The sequence below is a fragment of the Bombyx mori genome, chromosome 12, assembly GCF_030269925.1.
Source record: "Bombyx mori chromosome 12, ASM3026992v2".
Taxonomy (NCBI): domain Eukaryota; kingdom Metazoa; phylum Arthropoda; class Insecta; order Lepidoptera; family Bombycidae; genus Bombyx; species Bombyx mori.
In genome coordinates, this window is record NC_085118.1 from 6588503 (window position 1) to 6610182 (window position 21680).

The 21680-nt window shown below is 36.2% G+C and overlaps 1 protein-coding gene across 1 annotated transcript; it reads left to right on the top strand.

Annotated features, from left to right (window-relative positions):
* Positions 1-280: 280 nt before the first annotated feature.
* LOC101744378 (putative fatty acyl-CoA reductase CG5065) lies at positions 281-13321 on the top strand (the record flags this gene model as incomplete). Its single annotated transcript, XM_004929522.4, has 9 exons — positions 281-406; positions 875-997; positions 1325-1450; positions 4725-4872; positions 7389-7490; positions 8603-8789; positions 9918-10021; positions 11779-11908; positions 12877-13321. Coding segments are annotated over 9 exons (1287 nt in total), but the record flags the coding sequence as incomplete, so codon positions are not given.
* Between the last annotated feature and the right edge of the window lie 8359 nt (positions 13322-21680).

Consider the following 21680-nt stretch of genomic DNA (forward strand, 5'->3'; position numbering starts at 1 on the left):
TTAGATACTGTACTTTTCCAACTGTTAGACGTAAATGTGCTACTTCCTTTGTTTTTTTTATGATTGAAGGATTACTGGTGGTCCGGGGGCCTTTCCGGTACACATTTTTACAGATTTTATCCGGTTCAGATTTTGGTATAGTTTCCAAAAAAATATTTCCAACATATACATATTATTATGTATGTATATAATCCATTCACAATTTTAGTATAGGATTTTTACTAGGAAGCAAATATATCTATAACAAATTTATTGTAAATTTAAAATGTAATTTTAAAATATTTTGCAGGGGCTAATAGAAAAGTTATTATACAGTTGTGTTGGTATTGAAAATATTTATGTTTTGATTCGCGAAAAGGAAGAGGAATCCGCTGATCAAAGATTAAAGAAAATAATCGATTCTTCAGTAAGTTTTATCTATGTTTTTCGTAAAAATAAAGTAAGCGAAATTAATTAGCAAATAGAAAGAAAGTGAAATTTTGTTAATTTTAGTTTGTTGTTAAATTGTTTTTTTGGGCCGAGAGTCGAATCTCTTACGAGACGCCCGCGTCAAAGGGACGCGCTTTATAAATGGAACTGCGGAAGTTATTCTCTAAGACACCTCCCAGCACTCTCGCCCAAACATGTGAGCCCTATCTAAGAAAGAAACCAAGAGATATAAGAAAGGTGACGTTGGTCAATGCTACAACTAGACACGGGGCGACCCTAAGAATGCCTGATAATTAGTGAAAGCGACTCTACGTCGACCACCACGATTGGAATAGTGGTGGTACCTACCCGTGCGGACTCACAAGAGGTCCTACCACGAGTAAAAAGTATCTACAATTATAACAGAATAATAAGATATATAGAATAATAAGAGATTTATTTTCAGGCGTTCGATAGGGTGAAAAAACAAGATATTAATGTTTTAAACAAAATTGTGACGGTACCAGGAAACATTTCGGAGAAAAATCTTGGACTGACAACTGAACATCTGAAAATTATCCAAGAAAAGGTAGATCTTATACTTTAATTATTTTGTGTTACAACAATACAACTAACGATACAATTATAATACAACGTATTCAATTTTCCATTTTCTTAAACATTATCTTTGAAAGATTTTTTTCTTAAATGATGAAAATTCTTAAATGATAAATGTTAATCTTCCGAATCGCTCTCTAGTTAGCTCCACTCAACTAACTGAAAGTAGAGATACTTTATCAATAAGAATAAAATTCTTATAACAGAAGGCATTACAGCAAACGAACGGCAGGCGTTTGTTTGTTAAATTGATTAAAATTATTCAAATTGATTTGACATTCGATATCTTTAATTTCAGGTCTCAGTAGTATTTCATGTAGCGGCTACTGTAAAATTTAACGAAGAACTAAGTAAGGCAATGGCAGTCAATGTGAACGGAACGTTGGAGATTATATCTTTGTGCCGTCGAATTAATAAGTTAGAGGTAAACTTTTAATAATCTAACGATATTAGATATATTTTATTTTTTTTATTTCTCGCGACCTGTCCTAACTTCGTTTCAAGGTTGTTGTAAATTATTATTGATCTTGGTGAATTTTCTATCTTAGTCTTTCATATGCATAATTTATAGTCGTGATTGTTCAAATATTTGTCCAATTGGATATTAATTTAGTGTAAAAGACAGTTTATCTACTTTAAATACATACCAGATGCGTTAAAAGTATTTATTTTGATACAAAGATCAATTTGGCTAGACCAAATGTTCATCAGAAATAAATTATACATTTTTATTGTATATGTGGTTCACTATTTTGGCGATAATGGCTTACGTATAAAAGATAGATATATACTGTCGCGGGTTTATCTGTAAAACTATTTAAAATAAACATGTCCATTTTACATTATATACTTATAACTCCAATGATTTTTGCGGCGCAGGCCAGAATAGCTCGCAGATGCAGATTATTTTCCTACTTACTTGACACTTATCGTTATATTTTGAGTAATTTACAGAAACAAACACACATCCCTAAATGCTTACAAGCTTTCACTTTTTTATTGACCTATTAGTCAGACGAGCATACGGCCTACCTGATGGTGAGTAGTTACCGTCGCACATGAACTTCAGCAATGCCAGGGGCAGAGCCAAGCCGCTGTGTACCGCTTAATACTCTCCGCAAGCCTCGTTTGAGGAAGGACATCACATCGCGTTTGGGAAATACCGCAGAGGGGAGCTCATTTCAAAGCCAAATGGTACGTGGCAAAACACACCTCTGGAAACGCACTGTGGATGAAACAGTGTCCCCAGGAAGTATAGATGAACTCTACTCCGGTGGCGGGCGGTGTGATGGTAAAAACGAGATGATGGAATCTTCTCAAACAATTCCTCAGAGAACTCCCCATGGAACATACGGTACAAAATACAAAGAGAAGTGAAGTCCCTCCGCAGACCCACAGGTTCCAAAAGATCCGTGAGAATGGGATTATCGATAATCGGAGCGGCCCTCCTCTGTATAGAGTCAAATGAAAGTAGCTGGTATTTGGGAGCCCCGGCCTTGAGGTGGGGGGAGCATTACTCCACGCGAGGCCTGACTTGTGCTTTATAAAGCAAAAGTCACTGTGCAGGCGTGAAGTACCGTTTCGCTCTCTTGAGGACTCCTAGCATTTTGGACGCCAACTTGGCTTTCCCCTCCAAGTGACTCCGAAATTGGACATCGCTCGAAATGTCGACCCCAAGTATCCCGACACTCGTCGAAGATTGCAGGCATACTTCTTGAAACTGCGGCACCATGACAAAGGGGGGCTTCTTCGCAGTGAACACGCAAACTTGTGTCTTCAACGGGTTGAATTGAACCAAGTTCAATTCACGACTCCAGAGAGTTCTCCACTTCATACACCAGTTTTGATCGTCTCTCTTGTACCACGCTCCGAGAAAGACTCTAATGGCCGATATATCGCGCATCTCCCGTGCTGTCATCCGTATAGCAATGCATGCCATCAATAGACAGCATGTCATTGATAAACAGGATGAAAAGCGTGGAGGAGAGCATCGAACCTTATAGAACGCCAGCGTTAACGGTCATGGTATTAGAGCAGTCACTTTTTAGAGCGGCCGTGATGCTCAGCTCATCCAAAAAGCTAGCAATCCACTTGCAGAGTCCCTCGGGGATTTCGTAAGATGGTAGCTTCGACAGTAGTCCTCTATGCCCTGTCGAAGGCCTTCGTGATATCAAAGCTCACAGCGATAGCCTCGCCTTGCTCTCCAAGGCCCACGTGTGAGTAAGGTATACAAGAAGATCGTAAGCTGAGCGACAGTGGCGGAAACCGTACTGTCGGTCACTGATCAGCTAGCGATCCTCAAAATATTTCAGGAGTGGAGTATTTATTATTCGCTCCATCACCTTGGAAAGCAAGGAAGTTATCGTGATAAATAATTTATAATATTATTAGGTTTTTTTTTTATTAAAGACAATCTAAACAGAATTTATAACGGATCTTTTTGTTAAATTACTTTATTACTTTAATCGCTAGGAGTTAAGTGTGTGCGTCACCTGTAATCAAATTTCATTCACCTGTGTTTGCGAGGATAGAAAGAAAAAAGAAGAAAGATAGAAAAAAATAATAATAGGCAGAGCCGTATCATGGTTGTTTATTACATAAGCTGTCACGCTCATTTGTAGTTGAAGGGGCATCAGCATCGCTAATACATATCAGTACATAAATAGTGTAGCTACTATGTTATTTTTACGCTACACCAGTGGTCGGCAAACTTATTAGCCAAAGAGCCAAACATGCAAATTAAATCGATTTAAAAAAATTGAGAGCCAAATCTGTTTGTAAATGTAGTAAACGTTTATCATAATTTTAGAGATTCATTAAATTATGGGTACATTGAATAAAACTGTCTCACTGAATAGAAAAACTTCTATTCTCGCTAAATTAATATCAGTGGGCCGGGCAACTAAAATTATCCGGCCGTGGACGAAAAAGCCGTGTAATAGCCACCGGGTGTCGTTGTTTTCCTTTTCTTGTTAAAATTTTAATACAAAATTTACAGCCATTTTTAAATAAACTCATATAACAACATCAACAATATACATATTGTTTGTGTTAACATTTCATTTATAATAATGCATAAGAATTATTTTATATTAAAAATATATATTTTTGTTGAAACAATAATTTTTTTTGTAATAAATTATTATTGCAAATCATAAAGTAAATGCTATATTGTATACTGCTTCGATTAATATATAAATATATAATAATACACATCAGTCAGGGGTGCTGATATTAAATGACTGGCATTACATACTATTAACCGGCTTTTTCGTCCACAGCCGGATAATATTAGAGGCCGAGCAAGCCCGTAGGATATTTGTGCCTTAGCCACTCTCAAGAGTTCAAAGAGCCGCACTTTGCCGACCTCTAAGCCAACCGAGCTGATGATAAATTAGCTTGTACAATTCACATTATTTTTTTATTATAGTGACGGGGTCATATTTTGATAGTTGTCGTGAAGATAGATGAACTGCTTAATAGCGAAACGTTGTTTGGGCAGGGCATGTAAATACAGCTTCCAATTTGGTTAAATTTAAATTAAATAAAATTAAATTTGAGTACATAATTTATTTATATTTATTTATTTCTATCATTTACTTCACATTTTGCATCCATATTACAATCATACAACAATAACCCTAATAAATTTCAACAAAGGAACTAAAAATTTTATTAATTTTATTTATAATTTACAGGCTCTCATTCAAGTATCGACCGCATTCAGCAATTCGGACAGAAAACACATTGAGGAGATTGTTTATTGCAATAATGTCGACTTCGAAGGCCTCAAAAGCCTTACTGATTTCTGGTCCGGTGACGAGGATGACGTCAAACGTCTATTAGGTTTGTGTTTCGTTGAAAACTAAAGGAATGGCCTGAAACAAAGTTTTTTGCGTTGTGAATCCAACCGTAAGGAACGTAAATACGTCAAAACAATGAACAATCTAACTATACTAGAGGTCCCGCAGTAGTCGAAATTCGACTATAATTAATTGGAATTGTAAGCTTGTACACTATTATGATTGTATTTTATACTTCTATAATCACAAATTTCGCCAAGGCTACACTATAAAAAATATTAACAAAGACAAACAATATTTAATCTCAATTTGACAACAGACGTCAAGAACAAAAGTTTGACAATAAATAGTATGCATGCGTGTGTGCGTCAAATACATGGTATGTAGTGTGTGTAATGCTTTCTTTATTGATTTAATGTATCTTTTATGCATTATTTTGAAAAAATATTAACATTGTGCACTTCTTCTCTATATTCTCTATAAGTGTGCAAAATTTCATCATACTCCTCCGTCCGCGCAATTATCGTAAAAAGGGATACAAAGTTTTTGCTTCACGTATTAATATATAGATGTAAATTCCGAATGCTAAATATATTTAGTATATAATAATTATGTTTAATATAATGATTTCATTATATTTAATGTAATAATTTAACAAAACATTGACTCAAATAGTAAATCGAACCTCATCCTTGTGGTATAATACTCAACATAGATCACTAGTTGAACGACGAGATGATCAATACTTTGTAGTACTTTTTACCCGTCCTGGCCTTTGCTCTCCTCTCTTCTCCATCGCTCCCTCATTGCTGAGGATCGCGACTCCGTTTCAGCCTGTCTACTGTCAGCCTCCATCGGTTCCGGTCAGTTGCCTGGTGTAGTGCAGTGCTAAGTGGTCCGCTGGTTTGCTCTCCTACCTGTCCTGGTGAAGCTGAAAAGGCCTCCAGGTCAACAGTAATCCCTCATTTATAAAAAAATATATTTTCTGCAGGTCCACGAATTGTAGACGTAATTAAAATTACTTTCACGCTTTAATTTCGCTTATATTATAATAATAATAATAAAGCTTGTTTATTTTCAATCCATAGTGATAATATATTACATGCGATTTAATATCTAAATATACTAGGGTAGAATTTCTTTAATTTTCTTTTATTCGCTAACGTTGCTTTCTTCTGTACCAATGATCGGAACCCCTTCTCGGGTAAAGGCCTCCTCCAGCTTCTTCCAAATCACTTTGTCCATGGCTTTCCTTATCCAATCGCTTCCTGCTTTTGCTTATATTATTCTCGCTTTATTATTTGAGACGCTAAGTACCTACTGTAGACGAACTATACAAAATTAGGTACAAATTACTATAATATTCATGCACCTCCTAATAACACTGTAGTCGTCCGTCACAACGAAAGCTGTGAAGCATTAGAAACATCGGATGTAATAATACTATAAAAATATTTACTAATATTACTATGAATTTACTATGAAAATATTTTTACTGGTGGTAGGACCTCTTGTGAGTCCGCGCGGGTGGGTACCACTACCCCGCCTATTTCTGCCGTGAAGCAGTAATGCGTTTCAGTTTGAAGGGTGGGGCAGCCGTTGTAACTATACTGAGACATTAGAACTCATATCTCAAGATGGGTGCCGGCATTTACGTTGTTGATGTCTATGGGCTCCAGGAACCACTTAATATCAGGTGGGCTGTGAACTCGTCTACCCATCTAAGCATAAAAAAAAACAGTATTAAACCACAAAAGCGGTTTATATATTTTGTAGTCAAATAAATGATCCGTAAGTTATACATTGGTGTTTTAAGTGTTCGGCGTGCATGTTTGAGACCGATCACATACAAGTTTTTGGTTTTTATCTAAAAGCTATACCTATCGTAAGGTCTGCTTTGTTAGCAATCTGTTGACTATTGTCTTAACGTTGCTGATGACACGGGTTACAGATTGAGCGATTTGCCCGACCTATTTGAATCAATAAAAGAAATAAAAAAATCTATATTCAATTTACGGTTACACGAGAAACGGATATCTGAGTAATTATTATTAAAAGACATCATGAAGTATTTTAGTATTGTACTACAACGACGACTAATCAAACTGGGATGCATGTCTGCTTTGTGGCAGAAATAAGTAAGGTGCTTACCCGTGTATGCTCTGATTACACCCAACAAACGGTCAAGTGATCAAAACTTAAGTTATAATATTATAGAGCTTTAAGTGTATGCGCCTGTCAATCAGCAGCTAGCCAAGCTTATATTTGTAGAAAAATGTATTATTTCACAAGGGATCAACAATTAAATATCTTTTAGCGAAACAGAAAATCTTAGCTATTACTGTCGAGTTCCAACAGTAGAGAGTCGAGTCCAAGAGTCGAGTAATGGATTCCATGAATTTCTCAAAAAAAGATTATCCGTGCGCTCATCTTTTCATATAACGATGAACTAAGAACAAACATCACATATTATGTGCTATGTACCCTAAAAAAGAGTTTTTGAGCTCATACTACCGTAAAATTTAACTTCATCATTTAATTTTTACAATCTCTTTTCAGGAAAAAAGCCCAATACATACACGTATACTAAGGCATTGGCGGAGGAGTACGTTATGAAATATGGGAAAGACCTGCCTATTGCGATAATAAGACCATCTATAAGTAATGCACCTTTTGATTTTATTATTAAAAAAAAGGGGTAGTGAGTACTTTGTCAATTTAAACTCAGGATCAATGGGTATTTCCTCTAACCTATATTGTATAGCTTCTCTTTTCTTATTTTAAGCTAAGAAGAGAATACGACCCACCTAATGGTGAGTGGTTATCTTCGCTCATGGACGTCCGCAATAATACCATTTGCAGTGCCAAGCCGCTGCTTACTGCTATTGATATATTTACGTTTAAAGATTAAATAGAGATTCATAACTATCACGGCAACTTACACTGGAGATCAACGGGGAAGGCTCCAATTTAGCACAAGGGAATTTAGCAATTTTTTAGGTTCGAAGGGTGGGGTAGCCGTTGTAACTATACTGAGATCTTAGAACTTATATCTCGAGGTGGGTGGCGCATTTACGTTGTAGATGTCTATGGGCTCCAGTAACCACTTAACACCAGGTGGGCTGTGAGCTCGTCCATCCATCTAAGCAATAAAAAATAAAAAAATAAAAAACATGATTTCTTGTATTGAAATTATAAATAAGTTTTGAAACTAAAGAATAAAGTAGCTCTTAGGTACTATTTTTACAATGCGAAATTTTCACCTAATATAATAAATATCAATCATGAACAATCCTTGCTTTTTTTGGAAATATCTAAGTTTTAAATTGTATAGTAAGTTTGTAAGTTTTAAATATCAAAAATTAGAATATTAAGAGTAATGTAATCCAAAAGCTTGCTGGTATAATAATTAACTTTAGCATTTTAATCGTGTGTGTAAATCTTTTTTACGTTTACATAAAAAAAAATAGCATTTTCTAACAGAAAAAATCCGTAAAAACACCATTACGCTATTGAAAAAAAAAGACATGAATATCTATCCAAACCTGAAGCTCTTAAATACTATAATTCAACAATTACATTAGCATGCTGTAAATGAATGAATGAATGAATGAATGGTATATTTTATTTCAGACAACAACAACAAGTCCATATGTGTACATAGTATCATTGAAACATACTTAAAATTACCAAAACTAATTAAAGTAGTGTAAAGGATTGGGACTTAATTATATTTTGTACTACTTATTAATCTTAATAATTTATATTAATAGTTATATCTGCAATAAAAGAACCTAGCCAGGGATGGATTGATAGCTGGAATGGATCCACGGGGACGTTTGGTGGCATGAGTTCTGGTGTTATGAAGGTCATGTTTGGAAGTGGAAGCAATGTTGCTGATTTAGTGCCATTGGATATTGTAGTTAATCTCATAATAGTGGCTGCCACCAAATGTAAAAGGTGACTATTGTAGTTTTTAGTTTAGTTTTATTACCGGCCTCCCTGAGAATGCTATAATGGGCCTATAATGATAAGCCCATTATAACATATATTTTTTTTTTTACTTTTGGTAGGACCTCTTGTGAGTCCGCGTGGGTAGGTACCACCACCCTGTCTATTTCTGCCGTGAAGCACTAATGCGTTTCGGTTTGAAGGGTGGGGCAGCCGTTGTAACTATACTTGAGATTTTAGAACTTATATCTCAAGGTGGGTGGCGCATTTACGTCGTAGATGTCTATGGGCTCCAGTAACCACTTAACACCAGGTGGGCTGTGAGCTCGTCCACCCATCTAAGCTATAAAAAAAAAAAGTCTCTGAGTCGCCTTCTACGTCACCTATGGGAAAATATGGGTCTGTCCAATTCTGCGCATTCGGTGTTATAGCAACTCGGGACCTGACCTGTGCGGGTACTGGTCTTGGCTTCCTAAGTCCTTGAGAAACCTTCAACTACCCAGCTTAGATGTTTATCCACATCCACCACAAAAGCTCTGAGGAACTGTTTGAGATTATCTCATTATCTCTATTTTCCAATCGCGTCACTGGCCGCCGAAGCAGATTTCATACATACTACCTGAAAACACTCGTCCACAGTTTTATTGGAAATTTATTGGAATAATCTTATCTCCACAGTGTCTTTTTTTTTTTTTTATTGCCTTTGTAGGCAGACGGGCATACGGCCCACCTGATGGTGAGTGGTTACCGTCGCCCATGGACTTCAGCAATGCCAGGGCAGAGCCAAGCCGCTGCCTACCGCTTCATACTCTCCACAAGCCTCGTTTGAAGAAGGACATGTCATAGCGCTCGGGAAACACCGTGGAGGGGAGCTCATTCCATAGCCGGATGGTACGTGGCAAAAAAGATCTCTGGAATCGGTGTTTCCCGAGTGCTATGAGATGCTCTTCTTCAAATAATGTTTGACAAGAGTGTTGAACGATAGGCATTAGCTCTAATATAATACCTGTAGCATTGTCAGTGTCTATGAGCATCTGTAATGAAATACCACCACGTGAGCCGCATGCTCATCTGCGTTCTAAGCCGAAAAAATCTATATTTAATTTAAGTGAATTTATTTTTTCTATTTTATTTTAGATCCTCGTTAAAAGTTTACAACTGTTGCACAGGGACATCTAATCCAATCACATATAGCCGTGCCGAAGTCATAATCAGAAGAGCGACGTACAAATATTCACTGAGTAAGTTACGACTACTAAAAGTGATGAAAATTGATATAAATTGCAAATTGATATAAATATAGCAGTAGAGTGCATTAATTAATTAATTTTAAATAATATTATGATTTGATCGTTGTATTATTATAAATTTAATAAAATTGAAAAGAAAGTAATTATCAAAATGTTAATCTGAAGCTGAATAAATTAATTAAATAACAAGAAACTTTTTGCTGTGAAGTAATCATACGTTTGGCAGTTTAATTTGAAGTTACTGCCTGATTTTAATAGTCAAAGTTTAAATGATTTTCGTGATGTTTGGTTTTCTAAATACATTAATTATTCAATTATTTAGTATAGACGGGCGAACATGGGCACACACAAATACAGTAATATAAATGGGCTTTGCCAGAAAGCTCAAGGTCATCCAAAGAGCATTGGAGAGAGCTAGGCTTGAAGTAACCCTGCGAGATCAAATCAGTTATGAGATTCGCAGTAAAACCGTGGTAACCGACATAGCGCAAAGCATTGCGATGTTGAATTGGCAGTGGGCAGGGCACTTGTCAGATCTAGTAAGAGAAACACTTGGTGGTAGTTTTTAGCAAGACAAGATAGGCAAGACTGAAAAGATCTCGAGTGGCGACCGCATACTTACTGGTGGTAGAACCTCTTGTGAGTCCGCACGGGTAGGTATCACCACCCAGCCTATTTCTGCCGTGAAGCAGTAATGCGTTTCGGTGTCAAGGATGGGGCAGCCGTTGTAACTATACTGAGACCTTAGAACTTATATCTCAAGGTGAATGGCGCATTTACCTTGTAGATGTCTATCGGCTCCGGTAACCACTTACACCAGGTGGGCTGCGAGCTCGTCCACCCATCTCAACAATAATAATAAAAAAAAACTAACGTGATGTACACCTAGCGTGGGTAACCGTAGGTCTCCCACAAGATGGATTGACGATGTATTGAGGGTCATGGGAACACGCTGGATGCAGGCAGCGTAGGGCCAATCGTCATACGTAAACATCTGTAGGTTGAAAGATAGAAGATAGATAGAACGACGGGTGAACGAGCTTAGCTCCCACCTGACATTAAGTTCTTAGGATAATAGATATCACGATGTGAATGCCGTCCCCACCTTTAGACCCACCCGTAGACGTGAGGTTAAAATTTCAATTGTATAATTCAAAAAGAGTCTCACATCCTGTAGGTAGAATATTCGTACCACGTTGCAGGCTGATTTGCGCCATTCCTCAAGTAATTACACAAATTAGATTTGTTGCGGGTATTGATATTTATTTCACAAATTTTCAAAATTTCAAAATTCCCTTATCGTGGAAGTCGTTCGTGAACAGTATAAATACAAAGTATGTATTTCTTTGGTACAAAATTAATACCTAGCTGCGATATTCGAGCACTGAGTATAGTCGCAGTCCTTGCTACGACTACACCGGGCCTTTTAACTTTTAGATCACAACGACCTTAGAAATCATAAATAATAATAAAATCTATTAGTATCTCAACCTAAATTCAAGATCTCCTTCAAACTGGTAACTTGAAGTACAATACTCTACAAGCGCTGTCTAACTCTAAGTTCTTAATCTTGCATTATTGTATGAAGAATTTAATATACTAATTGTAATGGAATTTAATCTGCGGCCGACATTAGCGTGTCGTTGTTTTCCTGATTTGGTAACCGCTTGATATTAGATCGGTCAAATCATCTAATCATCCATACAATGAAATTAACGAAACGACTTTAATAGCTTTTTCATTTACAGATCAGCTGCCCTTTCCTTTCATGGTTTTTACAAACAGTAGATTGGTTTATACATTACTGCGGTTCATCCTACAAATAGTACCCGCTTTTTTGATTGATCTATGGTCACTGTTTAATGGAAAGAAAGCAATGTAAGTGCTAATTTTTTTATCAATTACAAAATAGTTATATATTTTGTGTATGTACATATTATTGAAATAGTTCGATCTGGATTACAAATCTCATCGAGTAAGTATAAGATTATAATTACTTGGTTAAGTTTTATAAATCGTCAGTACAGCACAAGTACATAACATTTTCATTTATTTATTCATGTCCATTCAACGGTTATCTGAAAGAAATCATCACTTTAAGCGATAAGACAGTACTTTTTATTTTAATTTAAAATCCCCACAATCCGCATTTCAAGGAGCGGTACTTCCTTAAGAGGTCCTCACCGTCCTTCTTCTAGGAATGGCAATCAAGCCTCCTCAGGGGAGGGCCGATTGCCACTATTGTAGGGAATATTTGCTCGTGCTGCAGCAGACTACGTAGTGGTAGTTTGAAGTCGTCGTGGCCCAAAGGATAAGACGTCCGGTGCATTCGTATGTAGCGATGCACCGGTGTTCGGATCCCGCAGGCGGGTACCAATTTTTCTAATAAAATACGTACTTAACAAATGTTCACGATTGACTTCCACGGTGAAGGAATAACATCGTGTAATTAAAATCAAACCCGTAAAATTAGAATTTGCGTAATTACTGGTGGTAGGACCTCTTGTGAGTCCGCACGGGTAGGTACCACCACCCTGCCTATTTCTGCCGTGAAGCAGTAATGCGTTTCGGTTTGAAGGGTGGGGCAGCCGTTGTAACTATACTGAGACCTTAGAACTTATATGTCAAGGGGAGTGGCGCATTTACGTTGTAGACGTCTATGGGCTCCAGTAACCACTTAACACTAGGTGGGCTGTGAGCTCGTCCATCCATCTAAGCAATAAAAAAAATATAAAAAAAAAAGTAGCAATCGTAGTTATAATAGATCGTGGAAAAAAAAAATTAAATCATTATTACTGTAAATTTAATTGTGGTCTATAAATATTTTTCACGTTGTCCTATTACAGACAAATGAAGATACAACACCGCATCACTAGGACTCTTGATCTCATGAAGTTTTTCATGATTAACGAGTGGCATTTCGAGGACAGCAATACGCGTGAACTATTTGAAAATATGTCGGAAGAGGACAAAAACGTATTCAACTTTGACTTGAAGTCAATCGATTGGGATTCATGCATAGAAAATTACGTAGTCGGTATACATAAGTATTTGTTAAAAAAATCAAATATTTCAATAAAAATATGAAATATTTGTACCGTGTCCCTAAGCTTATGCGATTTTAATTTACTAGTTTTATGTTGTAACAAGTAGTATTAATAAAATACCTAATTAGATAAATAAATAGAAAATGTGCATGTGACTTCATTGTCTAGTTTACTCGTTGGATTGATATTGAACACTACGGAATGGTAAAGGGTTAAATAAACATATCTCTTAAATTACTGGAAATGTGTATTTATTTTATTCATATTTATTTAAATCGATTTGATAATACACTATATATCATACATACAAATCATTCATACTTATATATAAATCATGCTATTTAATAATACATGTATCTATTGTTATGTGTGTAAATTACGATGTTCCAAAAAGTTTCTTTATGTAGAAATATTCTGCTTATGCAGTGCTTTTATTGTGGTTGGTTAACTGTGTTGTGTAACTTCCCTCGTATTGAACAAAAGATGCAGTTTTTTTTACCTATGCTGATAGCCTTGAGAGGCTTTTTTTTTTTATTGCCCTTGTAGGCAGACGAGCATACGGCCCACCTGATGGTGAGTGGTTACCGTCGCCCATGGACTTCAGCAATGCCAGGGGCAGAGCCAAGCCGCTGCCTACCGCCCAAGCCGCTGCCTACCTTCTATATCTATAGGCTAGGCTATATCAGCTTCGTCCTAACGTGTAGGTGAGCTCACGGGGCTCAAGCCGGAGTGTTGCTAACACTGGCCCTAGCAAGAGCAGTGCTTCGTAGAATCTACCACCGGGTCGGAAACGCGACACACTGAGAAGATCCGGCGAGAAACTCAGTGCGCTGTGTCTGTGGGATAAGATGTTAAGATGCGCTGAGAGAGAGTGGTGGACAAAAATCCGGAAATACTCTTAAACACCGAATAAAGAGGAACCGATTAGAATTTGTAAAAGTAATTTTTTCTTGATTCAATCAGAACCAAAAATGCAAATACGAAAGGACACCTAATTTCAGTCTTTCTCATTAAAAGAGCATTATGTATTCTGCGATGGTGCAATATATTTATTTATCACGCTAACGTTCTTTCGTAACACGCACACACGTACAATGTCAATTATTTTTGTAAATAAACAACTTGTGTATGTATATTTCATTGACGGGCTCGAAAAATATATTTTGTAACTAGGTCGTTGATTTATGTGATCAATGTCAAGGTCTAGTAAAATTTCAATGCGAAAACAAGCTTTAAGTATTTCTTGCTTAGCTTTTAAATTAAAAACGTACACGATATGACATTTACATTAATTCTAAGCTAAAATTAATTTTATACTTAGATTACTTTGTATAACTATACATATATAAGGGATTTTATGACCTGGTAACTGAGACCTTTAAATCATGTCTTATTTTAATTTATATTCTTATTTTTATGAAAAATGACAATATGGTGTGAATATAATGTCAGTAAAATGGTGGTCATTTACTGAGATTTTTTCAGTGGACTTTTTGGAGGAACCCGTAAAAATACGTCCAGCACTTTGTTTCATTTTCCCACATTTGTGCACTTTCACAGATATTAAACAGATAATAAACCACCGTTATTACACATTTAAATCTGAAGAAACTCTAAATAGACAAAATAAAACAAATCACACAACTTCACTCCTCGCGTTCCCGCCAAAAAGTCGTATAAATATACTATAGATACTATACTATAGATTACTTTGTATATTACGATTTTACTGCCGTTAATTTACGAAATTCGTGCGTCATCGTGTCAGCTCCATTGTGCACTAATGATCTGAAAAATGTTTGATTTGTAACGAAAACCTGAAAGAAAATCTTAAATAAGTAACGGACAATTCTTTTTTTGTTTAAAATTTATTGATTGTAATATTTTCTGCGGCTTTCATGAGTCGTAATCATAATTGGAAACCATTTTTTCAGTTTAATCTCGCCTTTTTAGTTGCCATTTTAGTATTTCTAGTTTTCGTGGAAAAAGCCGACTCGTCGTCCAAAACCAGTATTGGCTATTGTTTTTTTTATTTTTAGACAAAAAACAAAAAAAGAAAAATAGCGACAGTTCCTTAAAAAGAATACCTAAGCCGTTTCTCCATTTCAATTTAAATGAGGTCAGCTCTCTTTGTTCGGTTGTGGGGTCGTGTAATTTATCCGCTCAAATAAGTTTCATTATGTTTGTCCACCAGGTAATTGAATAACGAAATATTTATTTTATATTCAGGGAAGCGTGGAGCCGTAAAAGACATTATTAAAATGTGAGCAATCAACCATTGTTATCGCATAAATCGTATAACTAAAACAGTCCATTTTCATGCACGGCAGAACCCGTATGTCCATCTTATGAAGGTTGTGAAGAAAATGTTTGTAATCTCTGCGAAAGATGGCTGCGTTTCTATTTAGCGTAATAAGGCACAAGGGAGTTCACAAATCCGGGCTGAGTCCGTGCTCGAGACATAAACACCACCCCCTAACTTGAGAATTTTCAGTAAATATATGTGTTCGCTGTGACAAACACAAAAAGCTAAAAAGCCATTCAGTCGAAATTTCGATTGTATCGCAGTACCGACTATTTCGTTTTTGAAACGGATACACATAATTGCTTCTCTATAAAAACCCGCATGATGATGGTAATAATAAACGAACGTGGGCTTGATATCACTCGGGATTAAAGTTTGGCTCCGGAGAATAAATGGTGAAATTTTTTGATAAATAGTCAGAGTTCTTATTACCATGTTATTTCTTCTGACTAAGATATAGATATAATTATGTACCACCGAGATTGCATCAAAGAGACCCTGAGCGAGCTTTTATGAGTTGTTCACCAAAAACGACTTAGCCGTAATGTCAGTTGCACCATTGCAATTATTTCAAAAGACCAAGAGCCAGTTCTTACTAGGTCGTGACGCATTTTACCTATAGCATTTGGGTTCTAGGTAAGTTTGTTAATCAGAATGAGGCTTTAGTTCCGGCTTAGTATTTGAATCAATTGTCATGTTATTAATAAAAGCAATTAACAACACATTAAGAGAATGCTTTCAGTGGGATACTCTCCAAATATTCACCTGACACACCTAGAATGAATAGGTTAATAATCATAGGACTGATCGCAAATAAGTATATAATTTTTTTTCGAATCAAATCGGTTTATTGGTATGGGTATATTGTATAGTATCATAGCGATTTGATGTCATAAGGAGCCGTCCCATCAGGGAATACCATAGACATATAAACGTGAACGGTTACAATGCTTAACTGGTACTAGATAAAAATTCTCACTTAAATAACCAGTTGAGCCTCGGGCCATACTGAATGATGAATATTTGAACGTTTTATGAGAAAGTTGCGTAAGTTGTGCTCACGTGTTATGAATCTAGTTCAAGGTGGTCGGTGTCAATGCACGGACTAAATGATTTAGTAAATAACAAGCAAATATTATTCCAAATGATTTGAGCCTACAATTTTTTGTCTATCAATATAGTGGTAGATTAAGTAATATTCAGAGGAAGCGGGCACTAGATATCTTAGATGATTTCTGGGTCGTGGTTGTCTTGATTAGACGACCCCACGGTTTAACTATGGACCGCATTAGCCAGTTATCGGAGCTTATTGATAGTGTGTAATGCCACTTTCCATCAATAGATGTGTATTATATCTGGTGGTAGGACCTCTTGTGAGTCCGCACGGGTAGGTACCACCACCCCGCTTATTGCTGCCGTGAAGCAGTAATGCGTTTCGGTTTGAAGGACAGGGGAGCCGTTATAACTATACTTGAGACCTTGGAACTTATATCTCAAGGTGAGTGGCGCATTTACGTCGTAGATGTCTATGGGCTCCAGTAACTACTTAACACCAGGTGGGCCGTGAGCTCGTCCATCTATCTAAGCAATAAAAAAAAAATTTTGATATAGAAATCTCATTAGTACAAAAAGCTGTTCCCGAAATCGGAACGTACTACTGATTCGCTGATAGAACTGCAGACTTAAAGTACACATCCGTGGGAGCTTATAATACTCTACCGCTTCCCTATAACTATTGATTAATCACACCACACCGACTCAGGTAATAAATATAAATCGTAATTGAAGTTGTATTGGTATAAGATCATTTCGTAACTGTGTTGTTTTCTCTGAGTTAATATGTTTTACTTGTAATGTATTATGTTGATTTATAACACGGTGGCACCTATTAAATAAATACTCATTTTCTAATATTTAAATGTTAATATTTGTTCGTTTTGTTTGTTTATTGCTATGGACTAATCCACATTACCTCTTATCCACCACACTTAAGTGTCGTACCAAACTATTCCACGAGATCGGTTAGTACGGTATCTAACTTGTGCTTTGGTTGCTGCTAACGTTAGAACTAGTAGCATCTAAGAACACTGAGAGTGGATTAGGTAGATCCATTAGCACGTGCCTAGGTCGTCGATATTGGCTAGCTGTTGCGTGGCCCGGGCAGGTTTATAGTTGGCGGTCATGATAAGGGGTGTCCTTTGGCATCACCGTAGTGCAGTATCTTTCCTATGCTGACTTCATAAATATATGGATAGGCTATCAATGCGTTTATACAATAAAATTGAACTTTATGGATTTGTTGTTGGCCCTTAAGTAAAGGTTTCTAGTTTAGTATTTAGAATATTTATATAAAATATTTTGCATGATAGTATTTAGTTTTTTAGTATTTGGGAATAATCACAGTGAGTTGTACCGGTTTTGACGGAATAGAACATCCCAAGCTATGTTTTCTTCTGTGACAAGGGTGCCGGTAACGGATAATATAAACGAAATAAAGACAATAAATGTTGTGCCTGAATACCAAAGATCATAAATCCCTCTGTCTCCAATCAGGAATCGGACTCGGGTTCCGCACACAAGTCATTCACTTCACTTCACTCTAAGCTTACGACGTGATCAAACCTTAGTAATGGTATTTCAAATTGGAAGCCAATTTCTTCTTTTGTTAGGGTTTTATTTCGTAAAATGTTTTATGCAAGGTCAAAGCTCTGCGTAAACAAACATTTCCATTCGACACGTGACGCACGTGTTTAGAGTCATGACCAAATGCTTTCCTATGAAACGAATCGCAAAAACGTGGACGCGTGTCACAACTTTTCTGTTGAACATTTATACCAATAGAAAATAAATTATTTAAATGATATTTCAATGTAGACCCTTTTAATACTAAAAGGTAAGTTTGAACTTAGAATCTAAGAATCTAATGCGCGTAGTAAATTAAAGTTATCAAGTATGGTGTGTATATTCATTAGTTCTAAGTAAATCGTAATAGTTGCCTTTATTTTTAAATTGATAGAAACAATTTAATAATGTCCATTGCAATTCTGGTCAATTGATGCTACTTTTGAGTACTATTGTGATGGCCAAAAATCATTACGGAATGTTTGACTATACAATTAAAGCATATTTTTTTTCTTTTAGTTTTTTATTGTTGAAATAATTGTATTAACCTATTTATTAGCAGAAGAAAAAAAAAATTGATTGAAATGAAAAAATATATATTGATAGCTCGTGTCTTATATTGAGTCCAAGACAATACAGTAGATATAACAAGGTTTGTCAGCCCGGTATCTTGAGACGGGTCGTTGAAGTAAAAGGTCAAATACTGTAGTTGCACCAATGATGATGAAATATATGCAGAACATAAAAATAATCATTATGACTGCTTGCGAGGAGTAGTGCGACCACCCGACACTGCTACTACTTCTTTATAGTACATCCGACTACTTCTTTTAAAATATTTCTTCCCCTCGGCGCAAAGAAGGTGCTCTCCGAGCAGTGCCTAGGGAACAACAGTCACCGTGTGTAAAGAATGTTATCTTCTTCCTACAGATATATCCCTTCCTGCAGAATGGATCAATAGCAATTTGCAGCTTATACCATGTCCATGGGTATTCGTAACTTAGACGGTTCTGACCAGAACTCTCACTTCGTTTCCATTGTCGGAATATTTTACTTTCAGTAGACGCTCGGGAGCTCAGTTCTAATTTTATTGGATGGACATTGGCAATGTACCTGCCCCTTCGGTGTATCTTCAGCGCTATCACGTGTCTTGTAGAGCATTCAGCGGCGGGCAAGGGTTTCACTGTGTCCCTGATATTGCCGACGTCTATAAGCGGTGGGCCGTGAGCCTGTTTGGCTACAACGGCATTAAAATTAGTTATTCACTGGGCACCCCCCAAACCGGTTCAAGGCTAATCAGAGGCGCGAAACCTGGCCAATTTGTCCGCAATTGCATTGATTTTGAAACCAAGGTTCTTCGGTATCCAAAAAAAGCCCAACCTGTTCTGTATATAGACCTGTATATAGCCTGTATACAGACTATTTGTATAGACTAACTAAGCTTAGCCCGAGTCTCTTGTTAATATGTAGAAACTTGAGAAAGACTACACGGTACACACTATCTTGGACTTACCCCGAAGCTACCAGGGCGATAAATTTGTAATTTAGAAAGAATTAAACAAGTGGATTTTTAGATCCGTTGGTACATAAAATCACAAAGCAACTTTGCCCCGTACAGGTAATTTATCTTGTTAAATATATCCTATTCTTGAATCCAGGTTATAGACTATCTTAATGCAAAATTTCACTCAAACGGTTTATTTCATAATACATATAGGTAATGCTTCCCGATTGGGCAGCCGCTTTTTACAATGTAATTTGAGACTTCGACAAACAAAGACAATGCTTCTAGAAAAATAGCGTAAATTAACGTGACGTAAGTAATCATCGTCGACTAGACATGAACAGTTAAATACCCAAATCGCAGACAACGAATGGACATTTTCAAGGCTATTAAAGTTGTCAACGATATACAAAATTGACCACTTAAATGTGCATTATGAAATTTTTGTTTTGTTTTGTGGTTAGTACTTTACGTATCAAATCAAAAATAAAAAAAAAATTTTATTCAACATATATGAAAGTACATACTTGTTGAACGTCAAAAGAACTACCGCCAATTCACAAGAACTAGCCTCCGTCCTGAGAAGAATTGGCAAGAAACTCAGCGGGCATGTCTTTTTTTTTTACATATAAAATTATTATTTATTTATTAATATTAGATTTTTTTTAAATATGAATTTTTTACACTGAGTATTATAACGTAACAATTACTACAATATTGAAATGCCTGGAGCGAGCAACTCATTCCCACTTTGTGTAATCTTCTAGATAGTCATTGACTTTATAGTAAACTTTATTGCACAGATGTTCTTTAATAGTTTTCTTAAACCTATGTATATGTAGGTTCTGAACATCATGTGGGACTTTGTTGTACAGGCGCACAGACAAACACCCGAATGAATTTCGTATCTTATGTAACCTACTCATCGGCACAACAAGCTTGTGTTTGTTCCTAGTATTTCTATTATGTATGTCCGACTGTTTAGGAAACTCCTCAATATGTTTACGAACATACATCAAATTTTCAAAAATGTACTGGGATTGCATAGTGAGAACTTTAATTTCTTTAAATTTCTTCCTCAGGGATTCCCTTGAGTGCATGTTATAAATAGCACGTATAGCTCTTTTCTGCAGAATAAATATCATTTCTACATCGGCCGCATTGCCCCATAGCAAAATGCCATAGGACATGACACTGTGGAAGTGACTAAAGTAAACTAAATGAGCCGTGTCCGCGTTTGTTAACATTCTAATTTTTTTTACTGCGTATGCTGCAGAGCTGAGCTTACTCGCCAATTTATGAATATGAGGTCTCCACTGCAGTTTGGAGTCCACTGTTATACCAAGAAATACGGTTGAGTCAACAAGCTCCAATGATTCCTCAGAAACAATTACATCACTATCCACTTGTCTCACATTTAAAGATGGTTTAATACATTTTAAAGTAAATTTAATACATTTAGTTTTCTTACTATTCAATAATAGGTTATTGATACGGAACCAATGAACCACACACGAAATCGCATCATTCACTTCGTCATAGACTTGTAATTGTCGTTTAATTTTAAATAATAAAGATGTATCATCTGCGAATAATACGACCTCGTGTCGGGACTCAATAAAACTAGGTAAATCGTTTATATATATTAGAAATAAAAAAGGACCCAAAATGGAACCCTGAGGTACACCCATTTTCAACAAGGTGCCTGAAGATCTATTACCTTTCACATCTACTGTTTGTATCCGTCCTGATAAATAGGAAGTAATAAGTTCCAATGCACCATCCCTAATACCATAGTGATGTAGTTTCCTCACCAATGTTTCATGTTCAACACAGTCAAATGCTTTGGATAAGTCACAGAAAATTCCAAGACAATCATGCGATTCCTCCCAAGATTTAAAAATATTTTTGACTAGATAAGCACCTGCATCAGTTGTAGAGCGACCCCTGGTAAACCCGAATTGTTTATTATGAAGCAGGTTATTTGAATTAAAATGTTCTAAAAGTTGTGTCAAAATAATTTTTTCAAAAATTTTACTCAACGTAGGGAGTACTGAAATAGGTTTATAGTTAGAGGGGTCATCAGTACTACCAGATTTAATAAGTATAATAAGTTATTGCTAAATTACAAATGTGCATTTTCTTGTTAATATCTTAGGTATTTTCTACGCA